This window comes from Amblyomma americanum, chromosome 1, assembly GCF_052857255.1.
Source record: "Amblyomma americanum isolate KBUSLIRL-KWMA chromosome 1, ASM5285725v1, whole genome shotgun sequence".
Lineage (NCBI taxonomy): Eukaryota > Metazoa > Arthropoda > Arachnida > Ixodida > Ixodidae > Amblyomma > Amblyomma americanum.
The window spans coordinates 287,103,700-287,124,180 of record NC_135497.1 but is presented as its reverse complement, the minus strand read 5'-3'; the positions used below and the strand labels follow the sequence as shown (position 1 = coordinate 287,124,180).

Here is a 20,481-nt window from a genome sequence, read left to right as displayed (position 1 = left end):
CCCAGCAGCAGCGCGGGCGGGACGAGACCCCCCCCCCCCCCCCCCCCCCCCCCCCCCTAAACAAGCGCAAAAAGCGGAGCGTGCGCGCGCTCACGACCGGCGGAGTCGAAGCGGCCAGGGCCTCGCGGCAGTCGAGTCAAGTCAAAGCTACTGCGCGGGCAGGCCCGCCGACTGTATGCAGACCAGGGCGGCGTCGGGACAGGAAACAGCGCCGCGGCCCTCCGCCTCCCGCCCCGCAGCTCGGCGCCTGTTCGAACCCGAGGCCTGTGCGCCGCAGATGGGCAGTTCTTTCCGCGCGCGGCATCTGGCCGGCCGGCTTCTCGAGAGCGCGCGAGTGGCTCGCGCACGGCCCGACTCGGCCAGGTATATACTGGCGGGGCGCTGTCGCACACGGGAGCACCTATTCGGCGCATGCAGCGGCCGGAGTTGCTCGGGGCCGAGAACGGTCGACTACGCGGACGCGTGGTGCTCAGTCGGTGACAAGTTGTGATGTGGAACTGAGGGCGGGCCCAACGCTGGAACCATCTTCTGTTATGGTAAATGAAATAAACTGCAGTAGCAGTAGTAATAGTGGTAGTAGTAGTAGTAGTAGTAGTAGTAGTAGTAGTAGTAGTAGTAGTAGTAGTAGTAGTAGTAGTAGTAGTAGTAGTAGTAGTAGTAGTAGCAGTAGTAGTAGTAAAATATCTTTATTCACGGGAAACGTAGATAGAACGCAGGAAGCGGTGTTGTAGTGTACAATTCTTGAAAATTAAACAGCGCTCCTTGTATGCGCTCTCGAATCGAGCGCATTCAGGGAAACTGCACGGAGTGAAAAGGAGCCCCGTCACCGGTTGAGCTTCGTGCCTCGTGAGACCGTACATAAGAGGTGTCCCAAAGTGCCAGTCCAGCTTATTTCTACTGAAACTTGGTGTCTATAGCTGCAGCATATATCAAGATTAGCATCGTAGAAAAGACCGTACTGTAAGAAAACAAAATTATTTTTCTTCTTCAATCGCAGCAATTTAGTTGGATTTCTCAGTGCTCATCCTGTCCTCGGGCAATGGATTCTCAGTGCAGAGTATGTTGACGCAGGAGCTCTAAACCTTGTTCCGCGCTAATTTCAGTGCGCATAATTTCGCCTCTAGGGACCACGGAAGCCACACTGAAAGGAAAGGAAAAATCATAGGGTCGTGTGTCTCTCTGTGACCATGTTATGTATCAGCAGTGATGCAACAAATACCCAGTTGCACTTACAGCAGTAGTACAGGGGCACTCCAAGTCCTGACCCGTTTAAGCAGGGCTTTGCAGTCGCCGCCGAGCGGAGCGCGCTTTTCCGCTCGCAAGCGATGCTTCTGCACATGCGGGCGTGCGAACAGAACCTACGGTCGGCGCTTCTCGCGCAGCACACCTGTCTGCAAGTCGCCGCAAGTGGAACGGGCCACCGGGGACGAATTGCACTCAGGCGCCCGCGCACACCCGGACGTGCCTTGCCACGAGCAAGCAGTGGCGCACACTCACATTCGCCGACGTTGTACAGGGGGTATCCCATGGCCATGGCAGTCTGCTGAGCTGTGCCGGGTGCCGTATATCCGTCGGGGGTGGGACGACAGCTGAGTGGCTCAGGCGCCCCTCATGTCCGAGCGCCCAGCGCGCGCCTCGTGGCTCTCTCTCAAGCACGGCACCAGCACGTCCCAGACCACGCTCCCGTTGGCTCAGGCCACCTCCTGCGTATAGATCGGTTCGCTGGTTAGAGAGGGAAATTTGCAGCGCCACGTTTTGGCACGAGTCTTCAGTGGAAGGGTGCGCAACATCTTTCTGGGGGCGCCGGAGCACCCTGCGAGTGGCCGCCGCCTTTATCGCCGACTATCACGTCCGGGATGCCTATTCTGGTTGCCTGTCGAGGTCGGCCAGCGGTCGTGCGGCGGCCAGTCACATACAGCGCTTTGAGTATTGAAAAGACGGCCCGCGGCTCGGACTTGTACACCGGAGAAAAAGAACTCACAGAGCCAATACACGGTGCATAGAGAAGACGACGAGGGACAAGCAGCTAAGTTAACCGCAACCTAAGAGTTCCCGCCATGCATCTTATCAGTCCTGTCTTCCCCTTTAGTTAACAACCCAATCCCCCCCCCCCCAAACGGCCTCAAGTCTCCCTTTCTAAATAAACAGCCCATTCATTCATTCATTCATTCATTCATTCATTCATTCATTCATTCATTCATTCATTCATTCATTCATTCTGCTGTATGACGGCCTTCGGGAAAAGCAGCGAGGCCATCGCCCTTGGCATCGGCGCCGTACGCGTCAAACATTTTCGGATAAAAATTTTGAACAGTGAAATATTGTGAGGTGTTATTATGGAAATATTGAAGGTTATTCTTGCGATGTGTAGCCACATCTTTCTTTTAGGGCGTTTCCATCACTGGCATCGAGCAGCTAAGACGGCCATAGAAAACCAACGGGGAACGCTTCTGACGACAGAGAAAAGGTAAGTAGCAAAAAAATGCAAGCCTGTCGAAGGAAGGTCTGCGGATATATTGATTGTTATAGTGAAATATTACAATATACGAAAAAATTGCGCTCATAAACTGGTTCCCGTTCAAGAATGCTTTTGTCCAGAATTGCTGGTATGTATGTCATAATCGAGAACTCACGCGTTCACCCACTGCTTAAGAAGGACGCTCCAGGTGGCGTGATAACGCGATAACTAACCATCTCAAGCACAGCCACGAACTGTAGCGCCGCCAGCGGCAGCGAGTACATTCAGCGCGACCGTGCATGTGAAGCTAATCGTGAGCAACTCCACTGTTCGGCTCGTTTGTGAATTGACGTCGTTGTGACGCTTCTGAAACAAGCAACCACTGCTTTACCGGTTGCAAAGATGCGATGCTCATACGTAATCTTCGGCACATGACTTCTAAGAAGCGCGTTAATTTGAAGTCTCACACGGTGCGTCACTTTACTGTACTACACAGGACTCTTGGACACTAGAACGTATGGTAAACCCGCGCGATGAACCGTCATCATGGGTCCGTGGTTTGTACAAAATCAAACTTTTTCCAAATGATTGGTTGCATCAGAGATGATGTGCCGCATTTTGGTCGCCTACTCATCCTTGCCTCCCTTCTATACTGTGTTGTCGTGCCGATGTGTTTTTTGTAGCGATAGCTACATTACGCTAGCACGTGGAGCCGTCAGCGTGGCACCCCTTGAGCTCCGTGGCGGCACCGTGGCTGTCACGTGGTTGGTCACGTGGTGCGGAGCAGCTGCCGGTGGCGCGGCGCGCCGGCGAAACGAGTGGGGGGGGGGAGTGAATCTACGTCCAGGGACGAAGATGAAGGAACGCCCAGCAAAACGCAGCGGGGAAAGACTGACTTTGCAATTCTACTGAGCGAGTTCCACACGACCAGCTGTAGCTATCGCGTCACTCCAGGTTTAACCAGAGCTAAACCACCGACAATTTTTTGTTGTTGTTGTTAGGCTGGTCTGCTACTGCTTCCTGATGTCTTCGTAAATGGTTGTTGTACGATCACTGCAACGAATACCATGCTGGAAAGAAGAAGAAGAAAAAAAGCTCTGTAGCACGACTGCATGGCAGCTGCTTTCAAAAAGCCTAATCTTATGGTACGAATCCTAGGCTGTTATGCGTTCAGTTATTTCGTTTACGCCGTTCTTTTTATTTACGCTCATTCCCGAGAGTACTTAAAAGATTGCTATAAATCTGAAGTTCAGAATAGAATGAAGATATATTCAGAAACAAACTACCAGCTGCGATGGACGCCAGTTGATATGAAAATTGTTCCGTGTCGCTAATTAAGTAAAATTTGGTTTTAATTAGCGCAGTCCGGTGGTTATTCCAATATGGATTTCGAGGCCCTGGGCCAGACGATGCCATATCAGCTTTTCGAGCGACGACTGTTGTGCAAAAGTAAATATTACAAAATGCCACAAAAAAACTTGTGATTTACACTAACCATCCGAAAATATGAACAGGCGGAGGTGCTTGATTTCAAGGCGGTGGGAACTTCTGCGTAACTAACGCGATCCAAGTCGACGGCGGCGGTTGTGTCTGCCGTTTTTTTTGGTGCAAAAGGAACCGCCCAGCTTAAGCCACGCCCACTTGGGGGACACTTCCGGAATGCTGGCCCTGTTCACGCACGCAGACTTTAGTCGCGGGAATGAACGCAAGAAAGCTTAGTAACTAGCCGTGGAAATGTTCCGAGTTGCCACTCTCGCGCGACTAACTTCAAAACCCAGCCGAGGCTCTGTTTCAAAACTCATTCCGAAGCGCACTCCGAAATACAGCCTGAACCCGCGTGTTGAACGGCCGGTGCTCGCGGGCGTGTCTTTGACGTAAACCTCGCCGCAAGCAGACGCATTTCTGAGCTAAGGGAGGAGTTTAATGTAAAGACCATGAATTGTATTCGCCATCTGCAGCACGGTAGGGAAAAACTGGTAGGACTTTTTACAGAATTCCTCAGCTCGAAAAAATACAACATGAATACATGGATCACCGAGCGAGTAACTATTTGAAGACGAAACTTCCTCGCGCTACGAGATGTATCTTTGTCAACGCTGAAACAGACTAGTTTGGGCTCGAACATTTTGGCAGGCGAGTTGGTGCATGCTCGGTTGAAGGTTACGAATATATACGAAAGGAACGAACTGGAACTGGCCTGCTAAAATGTTCTGCAGTGCTGTACCCGTCAACTTCGCATTCATTTCACCTTCGTCTTTCTGCACAGTCCGCATGCATCCCCCGAAGCAACGAGACAACTTCAAGTTCCGAACCGCCGCTTTACTTTTCAGTTTTAATGGGGGCTTCTGGTCTTGTGGCTTTACCGGACTGCCATCGTCGGATCTGTGTTACTCTGCGCATATTCGATACGGCTTTGCCATCGACCCCGCGCCCTAACTTCCGCCATTAAAGGTTCCCACGAGAGGGGAGCGCTACCAGACAGAGTGAATTACGCCCTTCGAAGAGGAAGGGAGCCTCTCCTCGTCTTTTCCCGACGCATAAAAGAAGCGAAGAGGCTTTTGAACTCGAATTCCCACAATAAAGTTTTCCTTCTCCACACTACTTTTCACGATGGAGGCACTGTTAAGGTGCTGACATCCTACCGACGTGCCCACTGTGTAATAATTGTTTGTTTCAAGGCTCTGTAAATCGTATATGTGTTGCCAGTTCCAGCTGACAAAGTATCATTAATTAAAACTGAAAGGGGTTACAACAGGAAATTGTAAATCGATGCTTTTCTTCGCGACGATTAACGATCGTGTTACAAGCATCTTTAACACTGCACTTTAAAGACACGACACGTGAGAGTATAGTTTCTTGTGACTGCTGTGTGAACTCACAGCATGCATCTTCCCGTGTGTCAGAGGAACGTCGCAGCGCCTGGAGCTCGTGTTGGGGTTCCGAAGAGCTCCGCTTCGCCCTGTTCCAGCAACGGCTACCATTGTTACTACGCCGTGCGCCTTGAGAATGCAGCGATCACTACGTCGCGCATAGGCGTTTCAAGAACTATCAAACGACCGATCTCCGCTGCCTCTTCAGTGTCTATGTGCGCGCACTCATTACCTGACCAAAGACGCTCACGCAATGTTTTACACTGCGCACCATGACCTGGTAGAGTGTGAGAGTAAGATATCAAACCAGATGAAAGAGAGGAGAGAGAAAGAGAGAGAGACGTGCACCATGAGCTGTATTGACGTTTTCAGGGGAACGGCTGCTCGAAGGTTGCGCAGGTGCTTCAGGCAAGCTGAAAACAAAGATCAAATCAAGCCAGTTGCTCACAAAGCCAACAGCGGTGCAGGCAGAGGGGTGGGATGAGAGAAAACGGCGTGAAAGAGGAGGAGAGAGGGCGAGCCCTGGAACAGGAAGCAGCAGCAGGCGCAAGCGCGGCCAGGCGGAAGGCGGCCATCTGCGCCCAAGGGAAGCGCCCGTCGGAGACGAAACAAAAAACACCGGCGCACACAAGCCGGAGAAGCAAAAGAGACAAGGCAGGAGCTTATAAATAACTGACTGGGGAAGAAAAAAAGAGAACATAAAACACAGGAAAAACCTGGGGGGGAAAGGGGGGGGGGGGGCGTAGTGAACGAGCAGTCGCAGATGTTCGCGGCTTTCTCCAGGCAAACTGCCACCAATGCCTGCTGCCGCCGGCCGGCCGTTATCAAACGGCGATGCAAACTTCACAACGAGAACACGACAATGCGTCATACTAAAAGGAGGTGGGTGGGTGGGGGGCTCTTCCATTGAATTCCTACGCTCTGTAAGCTCGATGTCGCAGCCACACGTGAACTTAACGGTAGCGATGCACTTCACGAAGGGCACCAGAGGGAGCCACCGAGGGCTACGCAGGGCCACGCGTTCGGGTGACAGAGCATTGTGTACGCAGCACCCGGAGTGCGGCAGTGCGGACGTTTACACGTTGCGTACAATTCCGATTGCTTCGCTTGTCAATTTGAGGCTTTTCACTTCCTTCAGATCCTGGGACCTTCCACATGACTTGATGGAAATAGAGTATTATTATTATTATTATTATTATTATTATTATTATTATTATTATTATTATTATTATTATTATTATTATTATTATTATTATTATTATTATTTACAGTGATCGTTGAACGGGGGACCTTCTCCAGGCTCAGCGGCGCACGCGTCGTTGTACGTGATTATCAGAAACACCCCGCTATTTACTAGCCAATTAGAAAAGCCATGCGGACCACGAGGCGCGGGGAGAGGGAGCCATATTTGGTCAAGTGATCTAGGCAGGAGATTGGACACTCAGAGGGAGAGGGCTGGGGTGCAGCTAACGCCTGTCCCTTGTTCGCCTCGCTATAAAGTGAAAGTTCTTTGTAAATTTTAGCACGAATGTCACGCTTTTGCAAAGCACTGTGCTCCAGTGCAGTCCTAAGTAGTCTTGCGGTAACCCGTTTGACCGGTTTCGTAAAAGAAAAAAAAGACTCTCCACTATGGTCATTGGCAGCACCGTTGCCAACTGCGATGAACCCGCCACACAATCGTTTCTTGAAGCTGTCACTCGGCGAGTACACGGCGCCGTGCCGCCGGGGAGTTTTCAATACAACGGACTTCACCATAGCAGTTCCTTGCACGTCATCCAAGCCTCTACTGCTGCCTGTCGTAATACTCATTGGCGGTGAGTTGCGCAGTCAGTGACGAGAGCACGTTTCCCTTTTTTTTTTGTTACGTTTTAAACTCTAGCGGAATTCAATATGAACGAACTGCACTTGAGCGAAGTTGTGAAATCCCCCACCGAAACGCCATTGCATCGGCACAATTTAATTTTCACCTGAACCAATTTCAGAACCCTGAAACTGTCAAGTTCGCGGACATTTTCGATTAGTACACGAAAGCGCTGATTCCGGGTCGGAAGGCGTTATTTAGGCAGACATGCAGTAATTCTCGCGTGCGAAACTGCGAAGAGTGCAGCTAAAAAACTGCGCCTTAGCTCTGAGCATTTCGAAGGCACAGTGGATACTGTGGATATTACAGCAGATAGCAACTGTGACTTTGGAGGAGTATAATAATAATAATAATAATTGGTTTTTTTCGGGAAAGGAAATGGCGCAGTATCTGTCTCATGTATCGTTGGACACCTGAACCGCGCCGTAAGGGAAGGGATAAAGGAGGGAGTGAAAGAAGAAAGGAAGAAAGGGGTGCCGTAGTGGAGGGCTCCGGAATAATTTCGACCACCTGGGGATCTTTAACGTGCACTGACATCGCACAGCACACGGGCGCCTTAGCGTTTTTCCTCCATAAAAACGCAGCCACCGCGGTCGGGTTCGAACCAGGGAACTCCGGATCAGTACGAGGGGTATACGCAGGATGTGAGTTTCGTTGAAGAGCGCGCGAAACTTGACGTACTGAAGTCTCAGAAGCTGTGGAGGAAGGACCTCGGAGGGCCGCTTTTGAGTCAAATAAGAGGCCACTGCTTGGGGGCTCTCTTGATAAATCCACTCAACAGTGGCACAAAGAGTACCAAGTTATGCGCCGGTCCAAGAAGTGTGGCGAAATGTAAATTCTACCTTGGTTAGAGCTGGCCTTCAGCGATGACCGCAGAGGACAAAGAACTGGTGTAGTTAGCTGAGCCGTCTGTGCAGACATACAGCCGCCCGCAAACTTTACACGAATGCTGGCGTGCGTGGCTATCATTGGTTCCGCGAGACGTCGGCCGCTGGGTACGAGAACATACTGCACGGTGTGTTTACGACGCCCGACGACAGCGGGTGCCCTGCAGCCACCCTAGCATGGTCTCGGACCCAGCGCTCAAGGCTCCACGGCGCTAACGTCAGCCCACGCCACGCACTCGATCATTCAATTTAAGTTTGTAGGTGGCGGTACAGTCGGTGCCCGTGGTTATGATGAAAATATTCTATATTGACCTGTTCTAATGCTGACGACAACAAGCCTGCTCTCTTCCTGATGCCGGGCAGGCAGGAGCTTATTGGTTTACATTCTTTTTATGGCAGCTCCACCATATTATATGATGCCGGGCGTGGAAAAGCATACGAGGTTGATACCGGCTCCTTATGAAAGAGGATGGTCTTGAGGCGGGTGCAGAATGTGACGGCAGAAGGGCGCGATGCGCTCCATTGACCTTGGAAAACGTTGAACTTGGCTGATCAGAGTTGGGTGTCAAATATGTGATTCCAAGACGTCAACAGCAATGCAGGAAGTGGTAGGATACACCCAGGGCAGGCCCGTATATATGATTTTTTTTTTCGAGAGGGGCCCGAGGTAAATTGAATCGAGAGGGCGGGGCTGGGCGAAGGGGGGGTCTCTCGGGCCCCCTCTTGGATATGTGCCAGAAGGTGGAGGTTGTTGGGATTCAGGTAGCAGCATCCCACCGCTGCCACCTGAATCCCAACAACTGGTTGGCAGCTATGGGATGCGCACGTCAAATCATCGGCTCCAACGGACCCCGGCAGCTACGTGGTTGACTGCATCAACTACGCTTTTGAAGACCGAGAGATTGACACGTCAGGTCACCGGCTCCAACGGACCCCGCAGCTATGGGACTGACGACGTCAGCTGTTATCTCGCCAGGGTGAGTGCCCGATGTTTGCCGCTCATTTCGCCCGACCTTACTAGCATAGGCGGATGTTAGGTGTCGGATTTTGGATTTCAGGGGAATGAAATTTTGGCAGTTTTGTGTTTTGTTCGCTTCAAGTTGAGAGGCTTGTATTGTAGTTGGGGTTAGCGGTACGAGGTGTGATTCGCGATGGAGAAGTTCAAGGTAAAGGACCTTGAAATTCTAGAAGAATTGGGGATTTCGGTAGACCCCACTAAGACGAGAGAAGCGATCATGGATGTTATACGGGCGGAGGAGGTGACAGTCGAGGGGGCAGGCGAGGCGTGGGAGAGTATTTTGCAACGAAAAGCTGAGCTGGAAAAATGAAGGCTCCGTGACGAGAAAGAGAGGCGAGAGCTTCTCGAAAAACACGAGAGGCGAAAACTTAGCGAGGAGCAAGAAAAGCATAGGGAGGCGGAGCATCTCGAGGGATTGGCAGAGCTAGAGAAACAACGCAGATCGTTTGCGGACTTTCTGAAGAGGCGAGAGCTTCAGAACTTACCTGAGGAATTTCGAGCGGTTGTGTGCGGAAGAGGAGCTAGACCAGGGCGAATGGGCAATGATGTTGGTGGCTATCCTCCCTTGTTATGTCGGCGCCGAATTAGCAAGGCTGTCCGACGAGGACGCCGACAACTACGACACAGCGAAAAGAGCCCTCTTCCGCTTCTTCGGTATACGTACATAGGTGGACTCTGAAGATCATAGTGATGGCAGAGGGCAGCGCTCCCGTCAATGTGCCAGCGACCAGCCCAGGAACCCCGCTTGGCCATCTAGGGATACAGCTGTTGATCAGGAGAGCAGAGACGGGGCAGGTTCAAGCCTAGAAAGAGCTGCTATTTGGGCAGCAGCGGCAGAATGTGTCGATTCAAAGGCAGAAGAAAAAGGTTGCAGCACCGCCAGCCGTAACAAAGGCACAAGAGATGGTTTGGCCGGAAACGCGAGCAACAAATAAATGCGTGCCACGGTAGCCTCTAGCCTAAAGGTAGATGCCGTTGTCGCAGAAGAAGCTGATATTTCAGCTCGAGCAAAAGGCAGTGAGCTCCAATGCCACCGCACCAAAGGAATAATGAGAGCCGGATGCTTCTGCCGGCCGCTGGGTGAGCGATAACTTCCAGGACGCAGAAGGTAAGCTCCGCGGGAATGGGCGTAACTGTGAGTGACCTGACAGCAACGTGGAAGCGCCAGGCCAGAGCGCATCGCTAGCTGAAAAGTGCGATGCCGCACGGATTGTTGCTGTAACCCGCAAAGGTGAAGGCGCAGGGCCGAAACGTGAGCCACAAAGATATGAGCAGCTATTCTCTGCGGAAATCCAGGTGGGTTGTCCAGAGATTTCGACGTGCAGTGGCCCACCGAAAGCGCCACCTGACAGTTTAACTGTAGACGGCAGGTGCACCCCAGCAGTGCATCGAAACAAACAGCAGCTCACTGAAAGCGAACTCACAGCGGCTAGGGATAGACCGCAGGAAAATAAACCAGGATTTCCAGAAAACCATCTTGAAGGCGATCGAGACTTCTGAAGATACCCTGCTGCCTGGCGTTCGCAGAAGCAGTGGCAGAAGCAGCGACGACAATGGCGTCCCCTCGTGGTGGAGCATGCCATCGGGTTGACGAACGGAGCGTTGTTCCCATCAGTCACGCTGGGGTTCACAATTGACGGAGAGCCGCGCCTTCGACCGAGGTTCCGCGTTTCGGACAACAGGCGAGGAAGTGCAAGGTCTTCCACCGCCCTGCTGGGAAACGACTTGACATTTCTGTGCCACGTGGGCGCATTCCGGACCCACGAGCTGCTGTTTTGGTACCAGAAGAGACCCTTTAGAGACCCTTTGCGAGGAGAGACCCCGATTGCGGAGAGACACCCGTCTCCTAAGAGACTTCCTTCAAGTGAGAAGCATTTTCAGTTAGTCTTACTTGTACAGTATGTAAACAGCCTGTACACACTTTTTCCTTGCTTTCTTCCTTCGTAACCACGTCCCCGATGCTCCTCGTCCCTTCTCCGGCCCGACCACGCTACCTGAGTCCCAACCACTGGTGGCAGCGGTGGGATGCTGCTACCTGAGACCCAACAAGGTGCAGACTTTGGTCTCACACGCCGACGCCGGGATCTTGCGGAATGGCCCTGCCACTGCTGCCGCAGTGAAATGAACGAAACGAAGCAAAAGACCAATTCGAATTGGCTTCTCAGGTATTCGCCCAAAATTTCAAACATTGTGTAATAAAATTCTCTATGATTCTAAAATGCGTTCATTGGATTGTCACGAAAGTTTTCACGTTTCATTCTGTATACTGGATGTTGTCACCGGCGGTTGAACGGTTATCTGGAGCCGCATAGCGCGAAAGAAACTCATTACTGCATTTTAATATGCTGTTTCCTTTGCGCTTCACAGCAGTTTGAGCACTATCAAATTACTAGTATACTGACAAGAGGACAATAATGCTCACGCAGTACAACTGGGCGCACCTCCGGGCACCCACCGGCAAAAAATTCCACCGCCCACCTACGAGCTTACGCCCACCACCTGTCCAGCCACCAGCCCCCACCTTCAGCTTACCGCGGCCGCCAGCTGCCAATGCGCGCATGCAGATGCTTCAATCTGCGCATGTGCATTAGCGGCCGCTCTAAGCGGTCGCAGTATAAGCTATGCTAGAACTTACATTATATGTTTTATTTTACATCTGCCTGTTTACAGTTTGAGTATTATTAGTTGCTGTTTTACATCAGTTTCGAGTAACAACCTCCCGGGTTTCTCCTCATGCATCCAGCTGACACAGCCGGGAGCGCCATACCCACTGGACGACTTTGTTTGGTGAGGACCATGGGTCTAAGGACTCCTTATATGTCTGTAAGGTCCAGCGATAAATGCGAAGCACGTTGCCCGGCATGGTAGGCAGGCAGCCGTGGCATGGATGTAGCCAAGGGGCGGAAGGATACGAATAAAGGGTCCCGAAAATTACCCTCCCCCGCAATTTTCATGACAGCGTTCCTCCTATCAACCACTTCCCCTCGGTCATTTTGAAATATTACTTTGACCTCACAGTAGACAAGAAATTGACGCGGAGCGTAGTTACCGACTGTGTGTACGTGTGTGTGTTTGTGGGGGGGGGGGGCTGGAGGGCTCGAGACCACCCCCCAAGAATCTTTTACGGGGCGCTGTGCCACCTCGGAGATTGAGCGATGTGATCCTGTCTTCTTTCGTACGGTTTTGGACAAATCGGCTAAAAGGCTAGATAAATGCAGCCTTAAACTGCCGAGGGTACATACATTTGTGTCCAACCAACACAGGAGGAGAATGACAAAACTAAGTGTATTAGATCCAGTTCACCGTCAAGGGATCCGACTGGAAATGGGAGCTTTCCGAATGTCTACTTCTCACGTTCTCTATCCGGGAGTATATGAATGGCCCCTTGATAAGCGCAGGTTTTTATTTGGCCCCAAATCACGTCTTCAACCGAAGCATCAAGTAAGGACGTACCTTTCAAAATAAGCCGCCTCTAACTCCGCCTTTCGCTTTTCGCATGAAGAGCGCCTCACAACACTAGTTGTGCTGCTCAGCAATGGCTTGCTCCTGGGGATGAGGCAGATATGCCGTGCAACCTGACTCTGACAAAATATAATAAGAAGGTTGTCGCTGCAAATGCTATCCAACTCCTAGGAATTCGTGAACCTCAGAGCATTATATAAGTATTGCGACATTTACTTCACGGATGTATCAAAAAGCCCTCATCATGTTGGCTCCGCTGCCATAGGAGACACCTTGCGGTCAACGAGACGAATAAGCTCAAATGCATCTATTTTATCAGCCCAACTTTTCAGGTTGCTAAAAACTGTAAATCACATAGCCCAACGTAAATACAGAAAATCAGTAGTGCTTACTGACTCACTAGTTCTGTGTTGGCCCCGAACTCCGTCACTTCTTGGTTGCTTGTTACTTTGTTGCGCAGAAACGTTATACATTCCCAGAAACGTAATCGAGTCATTGCATTTTGTTGAGTTCCGAGCCACATCCTTAATAACTTTTTAGCCTATTCGCTCGACTATACAGGAAAAAAAAACTCATGTTTACATCCTCTTCGCCAGTGCCAGTGTGTATATCTCTGCCAAGGAGCATGCGCAAGGAGGGGGGGTGTGGTGTTAATTGGGCCCCCACCCCTCCGGCAGATTAAAAACTCAGCGCCTGCGTGAAGGATGATCACACGAAGGGACGCGGCAAAGCTGCAAGAGCAGCTTCTCTTTCGCCGTTTTTTTCCCGCTATGCCGCTGCGTGAGCTTCTAGTGGGCGAAAGCTTCTGGACAGCAGAGGCGGGTGGGTGGCCGGTGGGCTCCTCTTAAGGGCTTCTGTTGACGGAGGTGGGTGGCACTTCTGGAGGGTGGGCAGGCACGCAGCCACGATTTTTCTTTTATATATAGGGCGGGAGGAGGTAACCTCTTGTATCGGGGAAGGGGAGAGGAATGAGCTCGATTTGGAGTGAAAGGGGCTCCCTTGGAAATCTGCCCGTACTCGGGCCATGAGAGCGGTTGGCGCTGTAAAGCACATTTCAGCAATCCTAAGCAAGTTTGGAGGGCAGAAAGCAGTAATAGAAAGGAGAACTTAGTGGAGACAACATATAGAAAGACGGTTCCACGAGGGCGGACTGTATTGAGACGGCTCGCATGTTTTTTGTTCCATGAGGACGTTTTTTTCTCTAAATATGCCGAGGTAAGCTCTATAGGCTCGAACTACTTGCCACAGGTCAGATGAACGGGCTCCGCATTTCGACGGCAGGCAAGGACGGCCGTCGATTAAGACTTCAGAGCATGCCCTGTAATACAGTGGCTGCCTGCTGCGTTCCTTGGTCTCCACTATGACTTAGTACCTTTTTGCAACACCACGTCTGTCTTAATCCTGCGGCAAGTTTTCTTCTTCTTCTTCTTCTTCTTCTTCTTCTTCTTCTTCTTCTTCTTCTTCTTCTTCTTCTTCTTCTTCTTCTTCTTCTTCTTCTTCACCCCAGGTATATGGCAAGTTTTGTTTTTCCTTCTTCGTCGTCTTCATCATCATTTACGCTGATCCCACTCACCAATAAATGCCTTTCCAAACGGCCTCGGTTTGCATTCCTGTCCAGCCAGCCGCGGCCACATTATTCCCCCAAATTTTCCAGCTTATCACTCCTCTCGACTCTCGTTCGGCTCCGGTAACATTTCAGATCCCTGTTACCCACTCTAGCACCTTAACAGAAGACCAACTGTCGTATGATCACGTTTTAATTCGCCCTGCCAGCGTCAGTTAAGCAACCTCACGCGGTGATGAAGCGGTTGCCTGCTCACCTCGGCATTGTAGGCAATGGCCATGCTTACGGCGCATCAGAGAGTGGCGCATGGTAGCTAGTTCACCCGAGATGATTACCACTCCATCTTCTCGGAGTGATGCAGTGGAGCTCGTGGCTGCTGTAACCTGGTCTGATCCGGATTATCTATACGGTCCCCTTTGAGGCTCTGACCTCCATATGCCGAACAACCTGGATAGGTGTGGCTGCACTTGCCTCCACCGGATTCGCCTTGATGTAGCATACGCAGACTATTTCCCAAGAAAAATCCGACGCCCCAGCTGCCCGCTGTTTTCAGCATGTGGTCTACAAGAAGAAACTGGGAGCATTTAATCTCCGTCTGCAGCCGTTTTATATCACCACGCAGAACACTGAACACCGATTTAGGTCTATTTTGGGACAGATCACCCTCAGTCTGGCCAATAGGTTTCGACCCTGGTGCAACGCAGCCTCAGCGTTACGTGAAACGAAAGCCTAGGCTGAGATTTCTCAAGGAAAATGACTTGAACGCACCCTTAGAAAATTTATCTGGGTGCGGGAGTTTTGTGCGAGTGCGTGTCGCTTCATCAACCCTACCTTCAACCGGAGTAACCTGCCGGGCAGATTACAAGGCTAACCTCTCCGGTGACCAATAAATAGCGCATTTGGATCCTCCTCCTCCTGCCAGCATCTGACTGAGTGGCCACTCTAATAGATAACACTGCAGGCTTCTGCTATAGGCGTTATTTCTCCAAGATATGAATGAAGCAACTATGCTGGGAGTGATACTACACACAGCTCTCCTGAACGCGGACTGCCGACGAAGAAAATGGCGTTACCGGTCGCTCCAGTCCACAGCATTCGCACTGCCTGCGAGGACACTGATTCCGCGCCCAAGTGTTTAAGCTGTTGTGCGCTAATCCAGAGAGGCGACGCTGAAAACGCGTCCCACATTATGCAAAAAGCGCTGCTGATTCCGCGCACTTCGATCCGAGAGGCTGCATCAACGGCGCGATTCGCGCAGTTCGTCGCACGCACGAATGCACGCGCTGCGGGCACGCCGCAAGTGCCCCGCACGCATATTTGTGCGGAAAATTTATTCAGCGCTCTTGTGAACATTGCGCAGGAACGAAAAATGAAAAAAAAGAAAATTAGCACGCGAATTAGCCTACACTTAGCGTCGACGGCACTTCATTCTTTCTACGCCTTTTTCCTTTCTCTGGAATGCCGAAAACCGTTTGGGGAGAGGAGGAGAAACGAACCACGGGCTGGCCGAGGCGTGCAGCTCTCTTTCAGCGCCCCCTCATTCTTATTTCTTTTTATTTTTTATTCACGCGCTGCGATGCGCGCGAACCGATTTGCATCGGCGCGCGGCTCATCGGCGGCCGCTCATGCCGCGCAGCCTATGAGGCGCTACGCGGCGTGCCGACGCAGCCCAGCAGAGACAATGAAAAACGCCGCTTTATGAGGAGGCGCCGCACGCGGCGGCTCTTCACCGTTCCGCTCATCGCTTTTTTTTTCTTTCCTTGCTGCCGAAATGCTCGGCGCACCGCGCGCGGCCTTAAACGTGGGAATCTCGCCGCGTGTCAAAGCGAAGCGCACGCTCGCGCGGCGCAACGCGTCTTGGAGGGCGCAGTACGGCAGCAGAAACGCCGATCGGCGCGGCGTTGCGCGCTCGCGCCCGGGTTCTGAGGCCCGAGCAGCCCTTTCCCCTAACACCTTCCCCTCCCTTTATATCTTCCCGTAGCGAACCCCATCAGTCCTCCCTCGCCCGCTCGTTGGCTCATCCAGCCACGGACCCTTTCCTGCCCTCCCTCCCCTTAACCTCTCGCTTCCTCTTGCCCGTCCCTTCCTCTTCTTTGTACGCCGGATAAAATTGCACTCAAAGGACAAGCAACCTTTTTCTCTCGTTCGCTCGATTCCAGTGGGAATTTACTCGCACCCAGTTCCGACTTTCGATGCCTCTATTAGCCCCGCCGCGGTGGCTCAGTGGTTAGGGCGCTGGACTACTGATCCGGAGTTCCCGGGTTCGAACCCGACCGCGGCGGCTGCGTTTTTATGGAGGAAAAACGCTAAGGCGCCCGTGTGCTGTGCGATGTCAGTGCACGTTAAAGATCCCCAGGTGGTCGAAATTATGCCGGAGCCCTCCACTACGGCACGTATTCTTCCTTTCTTCTTTCACTCCCTCCTTTATCTCTTCCCTTACGGCGCGGTTCAGGTGTCCAAAGATATATGAGACAGATACTGCGCCATTTCCTTTCCCCAAAAAACCAATTATTATTATTATTATGCCTCTATTAGGGCATCTTTACCGCAGAGCAACCGACGAGCGCAGTGCAACTCATCCAACCGTTGCAGCAATAATGGCAGTACTGCGTCGGACGGCCGGTGAAAATCGCCGAAGAGCAGCTGAATCGAACGCCGTCTGTTTTTCATTGCTTTCTTTGCTTTTTTTAAACACCCGACAAGGCCTTGCTGACAGATGTTTCGAGCTTTTGGATCCTCGCCGTATTAGTCGCCCACAGAAGTGCACGTTTTGCGACCACAAACGCTGCAGCAATGCACTCATTCCCAATTTTCACTTCTGTCGTACCCGCTGCGGTGGCTCAGTGGTTAGAGTGCTCGGCTACTGATCCGGAGTGCCCGGGTTCGAACCCGACCGCGGCGGCCGAGTTTTTATGGAGGCAAAACGCTAAGGCGCCCGTGTGCTGTACGATGTCAGTGCACGTTGAAGACCCCCAGGTGGTCGAATTTTTTGCGGAGGCCTCCACTAAGGCCCAAAGGGCCTTAACGCAGCGCACCCGGTCTGCGGCAACCGCCAATGGTGTGCCTGACCAGGCATCCCACCTAGTGGTTGTAAAAGCGTGACCTTTCAGGTCCCGACCCCAAACACCTCTCTCTAATGCTCTCACCACCACCGCCACCATTCTTCCTTTCTTCTTTCAGGCCCTCCTTAAATAAACATACTGGTTTTTGCTCTGCTCGCTAACTGCTTCTTTTGCAATGTACTTGTTATTTTTATCAATATGTTTGTACCCCACTCCTGCCTAAGGCCTGTAACACAAGCCGGCAGTATTTGCTAAATAAATAAATAAATAAATAAATAAATAAATAAATCCCTTCCCTTACGGCGCGGTTCAAATGCCCGCCGATATATGAGACAGATACTGCGCTATTTCCTTTGCCCAAAAAAACTATTATTATTGAAGATTCCCAGGTGGTCGAATTTATTCCGGAGCCCTCCACTACTGCACCTCTTTCTTCCTTTCTTCTTTCATTCCCTCCTTTATACCTTCCCTTACGGTGCGGTTCAGGTGTCCGCCGATATGTGAGACAGATACTGCGCTATTTCCTTTCCCCAAAAAACCAATTATTATTGTTAAAGATCCCCAGGTGGTCGAAATTATTCCGCAGCCCTCCACCACTGCACCTATTTCTTCCTTTCTTCTTTCATTCCCTCCTTTATACCTTCTCTTACGGCGCGGTTCAGGTGTGCGCGGATATATGAGACGGATGCTGCGCCATTTCCTTTCCCCCAAAACCAATTATTATTATTATTATTGTTATTACTTTTTTCGCGACCGCCGCCTCTGTCACGCTTCTTCTGCGCACTGAATTCGCTTCAAATACGCAATCGTTCGCGCGATCATAAACGCTTAATCCCTGTCGCTAATAATACGGCAGAGAAAATTGTTCGTCGTCAGTGACCAGAAATATATTTTCACTTCTGCACTAATCTCGGAAAGGCAGTGAAGGTACCGTGTGTCTAAGAGAAAAACCACTAAAAGAAAGAAAAAGTGCGGTTATTCTTGAGGAGTAACCGTTGTCTCCATTGCTGTTGAAGCGTTCCCTTGTATACTGCTTCACCTTGCACTTTGGTATGTGGCACTTCTGCAGCATATCACGGCGAAAGGCAGCCCTGAGAGGCGGGGAAGGGGTCGGTGTAGCTACGCTGGCACTTCATCACACCGAGCGAGGACGATAAATGAGCCCAGCTTTGTATATAAAGTTCTATTTCGAACACGAAGTTCCCGCAGGCCATGGTGGGCACTGAAGTGTCTGCGCCGAAACTTTATAATGAACTATTGCTACACGTTCCTGGCGATTCCTTAAATTTTATAATTTCGTTTATGCAGTAGAGGCATATAGACATCCATAGAGTGAGTCTCATTTAAGGCTAAAGCTGTCAATTCACTGCAATTTGCAAGTGGCCTGGTATTGTAGCCTAGGATCCCTATAGATACGTACGAATAATGACAGTATGTGTAGAGCGAAATATCCCTTGAACGAAAGTCACTTGAACGAACTTTTTAGTTACGAAATTCCGCTCGCCGAAACCCATTCTATCCAACGGAAATGCTTCGAGTTGAGCGAACTGAAGGACACCGCTAAGTTTAGTTAAAGGAATTTTTGGGGAAGTGTTAAATGGGTGCTTTCATGTCAGAATGCTCAGCTTCAGCATTCAGCAGATATGCAGCAATTTTCGCGCGCTAAACTTCGGACAGTATATATCTTAAGCTGCGCCGGGAACTTTGCAGCGCCATACAGTCACTTGTGAAGCCTCGGGATTCTGTCTGGCTTAGGAAGAAGCCGAGGAAGGGAGAGTTTTCGAAGAAAGTGCAACGAGAATTTAAGCACAGAAAATAATGTGTTTGTAGAAAATGAAAGCTTTTTCCGGCGCTGGGGGAATTTGTACCCCCCAAAGAAAGGTGCATGAAAGCACAGACGAACTTGCGCAGCTGGCAAAGTTAAGATGGCAGTGGTAGATACAAAAATTTAGCAGAAAGTTACTGCATTTTATGAAAAGCGTCGAATACACAATACATAAATGGAGTGTTTATTTATATCAAATGAATGCCTTTTGGACAGTTTGAATGCATGAAATTTACATTATTTTCGTGAAAATGAGTGGCTGTGTGCTCATTTCAGCTGAGCGAAGTTTAACTTTAGCGATTTTTTTTAATATAAAAAGGCTTGGAGTTACTGCACCTACTGCACATAGAATTTGGTAACTTGCAACTCGCGTTTCTAGAATAAACATGCGGAGGGAGTTTAATTCTTACAAACCAAGTTAAACGCGCATCAGCAGTGTCCAAAATTCAAAATCCTCACAATGTTTGGCAAAAGAGTAGCCCCAAAGGAAGTACGAGGCCTTTCAGAAAGCTCCATTGAACATTCGGTAATCACTGTCACCTGTGCTCGTCTCTGTTACGATAGAGGCCGCGATGCGAACCCGTTTTACAGCTATCTAGGCAAGTGTCAAAACTCTCGCAATCACGTCACTCTCTTATAATTAACCTCAACAAAGAAACAACTACAACCACAACTGTGAGCTGCATTTTCGAAAGAGCTTCTCGAAGCTAAAGGTGGCAGTACCGAGTTTCCTTTCTTCGGACAAAGCGGCAGGCGACGGCAGGCAAATGGGATACACGACTACACGTACCAGTGTCGCATGATGCTCGCGTAGCCAGTGTCGAACGGACTGGACCCGAAGCAGTTCGGCGTGCGGCACGGTCCGAGTGACGTCCTGAAGTGCACGTTGGGCGCGGGCCTCCTTGTAGCTTCAAAGGGCCCACGCAGACCGCTTGGGGCTTGGACGGAAGGAAGCCCGGATGCGACCACGTTCCACAAGGGACACGCACAGTGCACACTCCTTGGGTATCCGACGCAATCCACCGCAGGCAGCGCTGCCGGCGCGCTGATTTCCGCGGGACTTTTCCAGAAACGGACGCCTCGGCGCAGGTGTCGACGTCTTCCGTGTGGCTGGGGCCGCCAGCTAGCGTTGAGCGGTGCGGAGTGTGGAAGAGGAGACGCAAGCGGACGCGGTCCGACGCGGCGTCGTCCTCGCTGCTGCCGAACACGACACGCCGCCGCCGCAGCAGCCGCAGCACGTGAGCCAAGCGCCGTTTCAATGCCGGCGTAGTAGTAAGCGGCCCGAGAGGGGGTTCCACGCGGTCGCCTCTTTCCCCGGACTTTCGCGCGGCCGGGAAAGGGAACCCTACCCGTCCGTCGCTGGGGCCTTCCATCGGAGCGCGAGAGCGTACGGGCCCTCTCCCGGATACTCCCGACGTCCTTTGTCGCTTATTTATTTGCGCAGTAGGAGAGAGTGGCGGAGAGTGCCGGCGGT

General features: G+C 51.2%; 1 protein-coding gene and 1 non-coding gene across 2 annotated transcripts in view; one reads left to right on the top strand and one right to left on the bottom strand.

Annotated features, from left to right (window-relative positions):
• nvy (CBFA2/RUNX1 partner transcriptional co-repressor nervy) overlaps positions 1-20,247 on the bottom strand; it is a 161,423-nt gene extending 141,176 nt beyond the window's left edge. Inside the window, exons 1-2 of the mRNA XM_077649498.1 lie at positions 19,798-20,247; positions 1,498-1,703 (exon numbers count right to left, since the gene is read on the bottom strand). Coding sequence (XP_077505624.1) covers positions 1,498-1,534 — 37 coding nt within the window. The 5' untranslated portion in view covers positions 1,535-1,703; positions 19,798-20,247. The remainder of the gene's footprint in view (positions 1-1,497; positions 1,704-19,797) is intronic.
• Positions 16,330-16,401, top strand: TRNAS-ACU (transfer RNA serine (anticodon ACU)). Its single transcript has one exon. It is a non-coding gene; the product is annotated as a tRNA-Ser (tRNA).
• Positions 20,248-20,481: the final 234 nt, after the last annotated feature.